This window comes from Rutidosis leptorrhynchoides, chromosome 7 (assembly GCF_046630445.1).
Source record: "Rutidosis leptorrhynchoides isolate AG116_Rl617_1_P2 chromosome 7, CSIRO_AGI_Rlap_v1, whole genome shotgun sequence".
Taxonomy (NCBI): Eukaryota; Viridiplantae; Streptophyta; class Magnoliopsida; order Asterales; family Asteraceae; genus Rutidosis; species Rutidosis leptorrhynchoides.
Genome location: NC_092339.1, coordinates 347698346 through 347710737, shown reverse-complemented (window position 1 = coordinate 347710737; position 12392 = coordinate 347698346). Strand labels below are relative to the sequence as shown.

The following is a 12392-nucleotide window of genomic DNA, read 5'->3' as shown; positions in this document are numbered from 1 at the left end:
TATCAAGTCTCATCCTTTTAATGGTGTAATCAGAATAATGTGTTCTCAATTTAATAATTTGTGCAAGAAACTTTGCAAATGCCATATTACGGCTTGATAACATACAAATATGAGACCATCCGCTAGATGCGTCTATTAGAACCATGAAATATCAAAATGGTTCACATGATGGATGAATTGGTTCATATATCTTACCTTGAATTCTTTCAAGAAACATTTGTGATTCTTTTTCACAATATACTTTTCATTAATCACCATATGTGCTTTCCATTAATCACCATATGTGTTTTTTTTTTTTTTTTATAAATCACCATATGTGTTTTTTTTTTATCATATATCCTTTTCACCATATACGCTTTTAATCATATGCGTTGTGTTTTTCACCATATGCGCTTTTAATCATATGCGATTTTCATCATATGCGTTGTGCTTTTCATCATATTCGCTTTTTATCATATGCGCTTATCATATGCGATGCGCTTTTTATCATATGCGCTTTTTTATGTGAATAGTAAATTAATTAATTTCGTTTTACTATTCATATGAATTAATTTAGATTTACTATTTTGTTAATTGAGTAATATATATATACATCATATACTTGTGACTCCGAAGGCTCAAATGAATTTGACCATATAGTTATACGTTGTACCTTGCACATTAATTTTCAGTAGAAGCTTTAGATGCATATTATTTTCAGTAGAAGCTTTAGATGCACTTTTTTTTTAATCACCAAATACCACAAACACTTTGTTTGCGTTTGTTCATAGTCATCAATGAAAACCATTTTCTTTAATTTTATTTTATACAATAAAATTAACGCATCATTATTCTTTTCAAAAACAATAATCTATTGTTATTGTTCACTTGTGCCATGTTTAACAACAAAAGTCAACAACCTCTGTCTTGTTTGTTGTGGCAACCAAAAACAACCTTTGCTTTTGTTACCGAGAATCCAAGACCAAAAAACAATTAATTTTTAATTAATCTTTTATCAAAACCATAAATGATTTTATTGATCTACGTTGATATGGCCATAAAGAATTGACGGCTGACCTACTTTTGTAAGTGTATTTCGGCTATCATTCCGAAAACGCACAACGACCTTTTTTTTTTTTTTTTTTTTATGAACTATTTGTTTCATATCTAGCTTAGGCAATTATTGTGAACATTTGGTCCCTATAAGAGCATTTATTTTTTAGACTTTTAGTTGATTTGTACTTGTCACAATTAGGGATAGCACCCGCGGGTCGTGGATGCGGATCCATTGGATCCATCACCCGTACCCGCGGATTTTTTTTTAAGAGACATCCAATTGAACCCTTGTTCGTTGAAACAATTTGACTATATTTTTTACTCCCCATTATTAAACGGGCCATTTTGATGCACACTCTTAAAAAAATAATTTGTTTTTTAAGTTTTATTATTCAACCTCCTTTTTTCAACGGTCACGTTTTTAACAAAACATTTGACAAGTTTGGAAAAAAGTTTTTTATTGATTATCATCAAAAATTTTCTATTGTCACTCTACTGGATGGAATTATGGCATACAACCAAAATTGCAACCCAACACTACATAAGAACAAAAAGGTTGTTTTTAATTAACATATGTATATGTGTTAAACTCGGAATAATAATAACTTATTTTAGAAAATTAACATAAGACATGTTGAAACATTTTTGTCACATTTAGCTCATCAAGTCTAATACTTATCATTGATAGATTTTATCACGTCTAGGAGATGTTTACTTTTTTCTTGTATTAAGTCCTACTTTCATTTACCTTTGTTTGGAAAAAAGTTTTTTTTTTTTACTTTGCTTTCCCCCTTTCTGTAAAACTCATTTAAACACTTTCTTTGTTTTTTTTTTTTTTTTAAAAAAAAACTTCCTTTTTTTTACGTTACCCGTAAATTATAAATATATAAAAAAAACTTTTTGTTTAAATTTTTTTTCTAGTTTTTAAAAGGCCACTTGACCAATTTTTTAATTCTTTCACAACACCTGATATCGTGATCGTGACCTTTCACCAAAGCAAGAGATATTCTTGATAAACTAAACACGGACTCGTGTTTGAAATTGTCGGCCACAAAAAAAATTCATTTGATAAAAGTATATATATTTTTTTTTAGTTATAGAAGGAGACCACTTCATTTTCAATACTTCATTTTTGACAAAAAAACTATTCCATTTTACCATTCCTTTTTTATTTTATTTTAACTTCTAAGATTTACTTTTAATAAAAATACAAACTACTTTTTGTATTTTAACTTTTAAGATTTACTTTTAATAAAAATACAAACTACTTTTTGTATTTTAACTTTTAAGATTTACTTTTAATAAAAGTACAAACTACTTTTTCGTATTTTAACTTTTAAGATTATAAATTTAAGAATAAACATTAGTATGCATGAAATAAATAATGATTAATTGCATAAGTAATCATAAATGTTAGATAACATATAAAGACCCCATCGTATTCGTATTGATCGGAATTAATCTCGACCCATGGTACCGTGTTGTCAAATGACGTGTTGCGTACATAAAGTACCGTGTTGTCAAATGACGTGTTGCGTACAATCATGAGGTCTTATTAACATAAATATAAATGTTAGTGAAGTTAATAAGAGTTAGATTACAGAAAATATAATTCAGGTGGTATAACCGACCATATATAACTTAAATAACATAAATATAAATGTTAGTGAAGTTAGTAAAAGTTAGATTACAGAAATATAATTCAGGTGGTATAACCGACCATATATAACTTAAATAACATAAATATAAATGTTAGTGAATTTAGTAAAAGTTAGATTACAGAAATATAATTCAGGTGGTATAACCGACCATATATAACTTAAATAACATAAATATAAATGTTAGTGAAGTTAGTAAAAGTTAGATTACAGAAATATAATTCAGGTGGTATAACCGACCATATATAACTTAAATAACATAAATATAAATGTTAGTAGTCCAAAATTTGATATATTCGAGTCTGAAAATTATTAATAATTTCATACCTTGATTAGTGATTCGTGATCGTTTGAGATATCTTTTAATTACACTAAGCTTTTCGTGCTGATAACGTGTTATAATTCAGTAGGCTTATAACTACCTTTAATGGTTATAAGAACAAAGAGAGAAAAAGAGAGAAGAAGGAGAGAAGAAATATTGATATTGATATTTCAAGAGAAATGGTGCACCTTAAATGGTTACCATACATGTCTATTTATAGTATAAAATATTACTATGCAAGAAATATAATAATAATAAAATTAACATCCAATCTAGATATTTTATAACACAATCTAGATATTTTATAACATAATCTAGTTTAAACAACATTTTTTTAATACTTGGTAACAATTTGCTAAAAGTGTGCATATGTGTTTCTAGATATGAAGAGCAATTGAATCAGTACCATATGTACATGTCCTCAACAAATTACATAACAAGATTAATTTTTTTTTTAATAAACACACATCTTATGACGTCAACTGTTTGATTAAATGTTTAGGTGAAAGAGTGTTGAACATTAAGCATCGCCATTGTTTGATATTAGCTATTAAGCCTCTAAATGTGTGTATGGAGGCTCTGATGCACTGCACATTGCTGACATTACAGATCCCGATGGCAATGCCTTAAATACATTGTAATGTAACTACTATGTTGATTAACGTTATAGCTCATATATTCAATATATACCCATTGTTTAGGTTATTGTAAGATTGGTGTAATTAAAAAGGTATGATAATGTTTAGGTTCTAATATGGTGGCATATCTCTCTTCTTTGCTTGGCAAAATGTCAGTTGGATATTATGGATAGAGGAACTGATGCTAAATTACTTTACTTGGCAGAATAATTCTTCTTCGTATTGGTTATGTTGGTGTTGTCAATGTAGTCAAGACGTACATTTTCTAAAAATTATTATACACTACCCGGTAATTAGGCAAAAAGTCAAATAATGTAACATTTTTCATCTGACGATTGCTTTTGACAAATTTCATGAAGTTTAAAGTACCTTTCATGTATCTCTCTATCTCTCTATGTTCTAATTTTCTCGCCCCTTTTTCTTATAATGAGTTCAGATTTGTGATAACCTTGGGGTCTAATTTTGGTTAGGTTAAATTACTATATCATGGAGTATCAATCAGCTGCCTCATCTTTAAGTTATTGATGCTACTAAAGGTACACTCAAATATCTTTATGTATAGTGACTTACTGTAGTGATAAATTGTTGGATAATAGGGTTTGAATGTCCGAATAAACCTTTGAATCGTGTAGTCACTTTCGCGATAAAGTATTTCGACCCTATACATATATTGCCTTAGGGTTATACGAAATCTTTATTCGAGATAAGACAAAAGCACAACTCCAATATAAGCAATTAAAATTGGAAGTCAAGAACATAGATAATTTGTATATATTGTGAATGATTAATTTTTCATCATCTAGAAAATGAGACAATTATTCTCTATTTATAGAGAATGAAAGATTACACTCCTTGGTTTCGATATTCTAGTGATTGGTTATGATCTGTTTTAAGTATTGTAATAGAACGAAGTTATTCAAACTCATTAAATTATGGTGTTAATTTATTTTGAGTCAAGTTCCTATTTTGCATATTTTATCCATGAATAAGCTTTTATTCTAAATTCCGTAGTCGATCACATTTGTGGGAACAAGTGTGAGGTTTAGACTATTATGAACTTGGATTAGTATACATTCACATGCTGAATGTGGGGCAAGGTTGCTACCAAGGTTCATAGATATTTGTGGGATACAAATATTGGAAGACCCGCTCTCAAGATTTACTGAATGGAGCCTTTGTGGTTAATCACATGTAATCTTGAGTAAAGACGAATATCATTGTATCCTCTGACCTGAGACACATATTGGGTTCGGATATTCACTAAGTATTATGCCTTGATTCTTTCCTTCGCTATTGTGAAATATGGTATTTCATAAGGAAGAGCTCAGGTGTAATACAAACTATATATTTAGGACGTATGTAGTCAAGATGGAATTTGTCTCTCTTATTCGTTGAGAGTCAGATGTCTAAGGCCTGATAAAGTTAAATCTAGAAGAGAGTGATCACTCTGTGTCTCTTGGATTTAACATGACATCTAGGACGAAAGGATAACTGAAAGATTCACCTATTCATATTCGAGATGGAAACTCGAAAGAGATGATGTTATTGAATGGCACAAAGTCATAACATATTGGGGGTGATGGACGGTCGTTAGGTGGTATCCATCACTTGCATTAATTTCTTATGTTTCTCGTGCAAGTGAGAGATTGAAGGTATTTCGTATGCCCGAGAGATATATTAAATTAACGTGGCTAATATGTTTTGATCCAAGTCGGGTCATACCCAATAACAAGCTTATCAACACCTTATACGTATTTAATCTTGACGATTGGATCATTAAATAAATATGCGACATTTGGACTTTAGAAAATCCGTTTTCTAAAATATTATCACTTGAGATAAATTATTTGGATAATTTATATTTAATTATTTATAAGTTTAAATAATTATGTTGTATTATATTTTATAAATCGGTTTATAAAATATGTAAGTAACTTAATAACTACATGGATTTATAACTAGTTTTATAAATCCATGTAGTTATTAAGTTACTTACATATTTTATAAACCAATTTATAAAATATAACACAACATAATTATTTAAACTTATAAATAATTAAATATAAATTATCCAAATAATTTATCTCAAGTGATAATATTTTAGAAAACCGATTTTCTAAAGTCCAAGTGTCGCGTATTTATTTAATGATCCAATCGTCAAGATTAAATACGTATAAGGTGTCGATAAGCTTGTTATTGGGTATGACCCGACTTGGATCAAAACATATTAGCCACGTTAATTTAATATGTCTCTCGGTCATACAAGGTGAAAAGGTGCCATGAATGGTCACACCTTTTGGACAAAAAGGTACCATGAATGGTCATAACTTTTCTTGAAATGGTACCATGAAAAGTTACACTACTTCATATGAAATTGTACCATTTCATGAAAAGCTTACACTCATTAATAGTTGTGTCTTTTGGTCAAAAAGACACTAACTAAACAACACAACCTTTCACATGGATTAATCAAGTATGCTTATACAAGCGTACACTTCGCACTTTCCTAACTCGTATTTGAGCGTAACTTAAAATCCCCTTATCTCAAGTAAATCACCACATTACACAAAATGATCGATAACACTAAATTCACCAACATAAATACGATTGAAATAATGTTATATATGTATTATGGTATTAAAAGAATGATTAAAGAGGTTACAAACATTGAAAGTACCTTTCGGGAGGTTTATTTTGATTTTTTTTTATTAATACAAAGTAAAATAAAATAAAATCACTCAAAAGCATGAGGTCTATTTCGATTTTATTTTCTTGTGTGTAATTAGGTTGATTTTAATTAATCTTTAATTGTAAGAAAGTTTAAAACAAGACTATTCAAACATAATAAACTTTAAAACTTGGGTATATTGGGACCCTGAGATCAAGGTCCTCCACTAAATATGAAAAACTTACTAAAAAGTAATGTGGTTGCAGGTCTCGAGTTTATGTATCTTAAGCAAGTGAATGTGTTTGCAAGTCTTGATTTGCTGCATATATAGATATTGTATCTTCAAAAACTGGGATGAGGTTAGTCTTATGCTAATTATTTTAGTTTACAAATAGAATTTTTGATATTTTTTGGGTTGATTTCATCGTCAATTCGGATACATGTCAATATTGACCCATTTGTTTGGAATTAAAAAAAACAGGCTTAACAATTCGACTTTTTGATATATTGATAAACAATTTAACTGATGTAATTAAAAACAAAGCTGCACTTCATTAGTACATGCAATTAATGTTTTACTATTTTGTCATGCTCATAATTGTCAATATTATGTTACTATTGCATTAGCTTTATTGACTTGATTACATACATAATTTATTTTAGTAACTAACATGTGTATATACCTTTTTACTCGATATCTTTATACTCGATATGAATTAAACCATTAAGTCAACAGTTCTTTTTTTTTTCTTTTTCGAAAAGCAAATGTATTAACACGAGAGCCAAAATGGGGGCTCAACCCAATACACAAAAAAGGTTAGGAAACCCACTGCCATATCAGGCATATGAATACATGAGGGGACTACAATAGCCCCACTGACTGACAAGACCCTTAATATACACACTAGGAAAGATCCCGAAAGAAGCATACAAAGAAAAAGAGACAGGTGAGTTGCCGAGGATGCAACTGTTGAACTAAAGAATCATATTTAAGCCACACAAGACCACGGATCCGAGAGCCACTTTAACCAATCCAAGCTGCGACCCTTAAGACGAGTAGAAATCCATTCGAACGATTTGAGTTGTATCTCCATCAGTGCCGTCGGAGAAGACCAACAAACATTCGAAAATACTTTTTGGTTTCGGTTTCTCCATATTAAATATGCGCACGACCATTCCAAAGCTTGCCAAATCATTGAACCCGAAGTAGATAAGGCTCGGCTACAATTACCCCGAAATGCTTCATTGATGCTAAGATTTGTAACCGAACCCAATCCCCACCACTTGTAAACACGTTCCCAAATATCCATCGAATGGTTGCAAAATATCAACAAATGCTCAATAGTCTCCACATCATCATCACATAAAGGGCACCTAAAACGGAGTCAAGATCGATACCTCGTTTGTCAAGCTCAGTACGGACCTGAAGTTTAACGCCATTAAAACGATAGAATTTTTTTTTTTTTTTTTTTTAAAAGGGGTGCCTGCCCAGGTCAAGGCATTTGCCGCGGCGCGGCTCCTTTTGTCGCGGCGCGACATATAAAGGGTTTTTATCTTATGTTTAGCTGCCTTTCTGTTACCAAAATGCGTTTAATGCCGCGGCGCGACATAACCCACAACTGGCACCAACCTGCAACTTATTAACAAAATCACACTTTACCCGATTCAATAGCTCAAAACACATTTTTAACATCACAAGACATATTTAAACTTGACTAAACCAGTTTCAAGCATCATTCGACATTACTAAAATCTTTTGAATTAAGAACACGTGTTCACACAATTTAACAACATCATTTGGTCCCAAAGCATAACGAAAACATAATCGTTAAATACAAAAGGCTTGGCGTTGATAAGCGGTACCCAAAAGAGCTTGATTCAAAATAGAGACGTGCATTACCACTTACTCTAATGCCAATGCTCCACTTTCCTCAAACGAGTTCCTTACCTTCACGATGACCTTTCGTCCCTATAAAATATAAAACAACACGGGGGTAAGCTTTTACACTTAGTGAGTTATAGGCGAATATTTAAATATACAATGCCGGGCATAATCTTTTCATTACATTGCCTTTCAACCAAACGGTTACTTACTTACTTTCGGATCCGACCCATCACTTACCATAGACATAACTTACTAGGCCGACCCTAGTAATTATGTCTAAGCTATCCATAGGCATACTCTTATGCCTAAGCTACTTTAATCACATTTCAATCATACATATGCACATAGACATCTAAAGTGTCTAAGCTAAACCATCCATAGACAAGATTACCAAGCAACCTTAATAATCTTGCCTAAGCTAAACATCCACCATAGATACAATTATTAGGTGAACCTAATAATTCCATCTAAGCTATTCAACTAGTGCACTTAGCCGTTGCTCTCTTGCACGGATGCAATCCGAGAACACTAAGCCACTCTCGACCCGCCCATTTTACCCCCTATAAACTCACCTTGATTAAATGGAGTTCCTTGGTCACTTGACGTTCCTTTTCCTTGATTAGCACCTATACATGAGCTAATCTCATCAATAACATATCTCAACAAAATTACAATTTCCACAAGCTTTCAACACATTCATACACTTGCACATTGACTTAACCCCCTATTTACTCCAATATACACATAAACACTTACATACATAGCATTTTAATCTCACCTTTTCCAATATAACCACATTATCATGCCAACATTACTTCCTTAATCACACAATTCTCTAGTTCATCTCTTACAATCATAACATGCAATTCTTCCAAATATTCCATTAAACATCAAATGTGCATAAACCCATTTCTATTACTAGCAACCCTAAATAATCAATTATCCAAATTCCATCACTTACAATAACAACAACAATTCACATATAAACTTTCTTCTTTAAAATTCTTAACTAAATCACATAAACATTTCATTGAGACATTTCATCAAACACCTAGTGTGCATGACTTGATTCTAAGCTAAAACATCACCAAATTCACCATATACATATCATTCACTCAAAATGCAAGTTCATACATGAACTTACTTCCATAATTACTAACAAATTTGTTTTCAATCAAGCAAGTGTGCACAATTTCAACAAACAACAACCTTTAAGCTAGAGATTCATCACAGTCACCCAATATTAGTGATACATAGTTACAAAAGTTCATACCTTGTCTTTAAGGGTTCAAGAACCCTAATTGTGCACAAAGGAGAAGAATTTGAAGAAATAAAACTTGCTAGAATGCTTAGTGTGCCTTAGATTTCACTAACTTATAATTGCATGTACACAATTTCTTAATTGGAGCTTCCCTTTTCTTCCTCCTTGTTGAGTCGACACCCACAGCACACACACATAAGTTCTGTATTATTATTTTTTTTACAACAGATAATGATTTATCAGTATTTTTGTTCTTTTATTAAAATAACTTTGCTCAAATTGCACTTTCTACCCTCCCCACCAAAACTATAATGAGGGAGGTCCTTAGTTCTAACCTTGCACCTTTAGTCCCTTCTAACTTAACTAACAAACTTAAATCTTGTCCATTTATTATATACCTATATCTAAAAGGTATAGGCGAAATGAATAGTACTATTCATTTTTTACTTTTTGCAAACTTAACCCTCTAACTTTTATTAAAATACAAATTGAACCCCCACTTTATACGTATATTTTTTCAAATTTCACAAACTTAGCTCCCTAACTTTTATTAAAATACAAATGGAACACCCACTTTACTAACTTTTTTTATTTTTACTAATATTCAATTTTCACAAACTTAACCCCCTAACTTTTATTAAAATACAAATCGAACTCCCACTTTATACGCAAATTTTTTTCAAATTTCACAAACTTAACCCCCTAACTTTTATTAAAATACAAATCGAACCCCCACTTTACTAACTTTTTTTTTTTAAATAAAACCCGAACGCTAAAAGAAGCAACTTTCACAAAAGGAACAACCCTTCAATGTTAGATGTCGAAAAAAATTCTTTTTTACAAAATAAATCAAGACTTTTTTTTTAACTCGCATTCAAAACGGAGCCCCCGGCGCGAAGCGAGGGCTCCACAACTAGTTTATACTAAATCATACCATCCATGTATATAATAAAAAAATTACATAAAATAATACCTTAATTAATTGGGATGTTACATGAAGCCGTCGCTTCAGAGCCCTCCACATGAAGATCTCCACTTTTAGGGGAACAAGATAATTTTTTAAAGTTTCGTCGTTTGTTGCATAGCCTCCAATAGTTTTTTCATCAATTAAGGAAGATAGTCTTTTAGAAGCAAAAAAACCCGTTAGAAGATAAGTTCCATACCCACATATCCGTGACCCTATCCGATTTAACATATGCATTCAATAAGTCCAACAGTTCTTGCTCTAATATCATTATAGTTATAGTCAAGTAGCATGTGTGTATTCATAATAACGGGTTGGGATACTAGAATTCGAGCTCACTGATTCTTATTTCCGAGGTACACTTTTTATACCAATCAAATGATGTTTCCCTCTGTTTATATTTAATGATTAAACCTCTTTCATTGTACATTGTTAGTGATTTGAATTAAAGTGTGAGCTACTTGGGTTTAGGAGAAAAGATGAGTATAGTTTAACAAGTCAGAAGTTTTGCATCTTTAAGTTGAAATGGCAAGTGGCAACTGAATGCTGATCAGGATCATGGATGCTAACAGATAATGACATCAGATGAAAAATTCGACTAGCTGACATGGGATTAGTGTTGAAGGGTCAAAACTTTCATGATAGAGTAATAAGGTTCTCAAATTTTGAATCGAAATACGAATTGGGATGATGGTGGTTTAATATTTTATATACTATGTGATAATTTTACTCAAGTTATGTAATTCATTTTATGTTATATTATTTTAAATAAATTTTTAACAAACTTGTGAATTCAGGAGTTATTTAACAAGTATTAAAAAAACACACCAACAATTATATTCATAGTTAATAAATATAAATACACGCAATAACATTACAAGTTCACCATGATTTTGTGTAAGACAAATGATATTGTTCCAAACTTATTATCAATCAATAATCATTATCATTATTATTTTAGAGAGCTTTCAAGGGATATAGCCACCATGTCCACCACCTTCACCACCTCCCTTACCGCCTCCGTATCCACCGACACCACCACCTCCACCTCCTGCTCCTCCACCGCTACCACCACCTCCAGCATGTCCACCATCTGATCCACCTATACCACCACCAGTACCACCACCGCTACCATATCCACCTCCTCCATCTCCACCACCACCTTCTCCTCCTCCTCCACCACCACCACCTCCTCCTCCACCACCACCACCACCTGAGGCACCACCAGATCCTGAACCACTTCCACCTCCTTCTCCACCGCCATAACTGCCACCATGCGCTCCTCCTCCACCACTACCTCCTCCACTACCACCACCACCTCCTCCACTTCCACCTACCCCACCACCATATCCTTCACCACTTCCTTCACCAGCTCCACCACCACCTTCAACAGTTAAGAGAGCTCTAGTAGCCGCACTAATTCCCAAACCAAATAGAACCAAAAAAACAACACTCGAAACTCTGTGAACACCCATGTTTGATAATAATATTGAAATGAGTGTAAGTTGTTTGAAGTTTGCATGGAATCGGTTGGGTATATATAGTAACCATGGGGCGGGGCCTACATAGGAGTAGCCAACATATTAAGCTAATGTTGACCCCACATACATAGTCCCACTGCAACTTTTACATATATAATGGATATCCAATACAACCATTAATCAGATACACCCTAAGTTAAATTTTCAATTTATTTTAATTGATTGCTAAATAAACGTTACAATTCGGTCATTTGTTTTTCTTTTTTCAGTAACGAATGAACATATTATTTAACAACTTAAGAATTTTCACGAAGAAACATGAAAGAGTGTAATTAAAAGACACAAAAAAAAAAAAAAAAAACCCACCCGGTTTGCCTCGCACTTATAGTGCTTTCAACAATGACAAACTTTCTCATCAGGACTATCTGCCACATCAACGCCACATTAGCATTTTTCACTAGGAATAACTCAAGATTAAAC

General features: G+C 32.1%; 1 protein-coding gene across 1 annotated transcript; it reads right to left on the bottom strand.

The window, feature by feature from the left end:
- Positions 1-11236: 11236 nt before the first annotated feature.
- Positions 11237-11924, bottom strand: LOC139860605 (uncharacterized). The gene has a single exon (XM_071849352.1). The coding sequence runs from the start codon at positions 11904-11906 to the stop codon at positions 11400-11402; it is 507 nt and encodes a 168-aa protein (XP_071705453.1). The 5' UTR covers positions 11907-11924; the 3' UTR covers positions 11237-11399.
- Between the last annotated feature and the right edge of the window lie 468 nt (positions 11925-12392).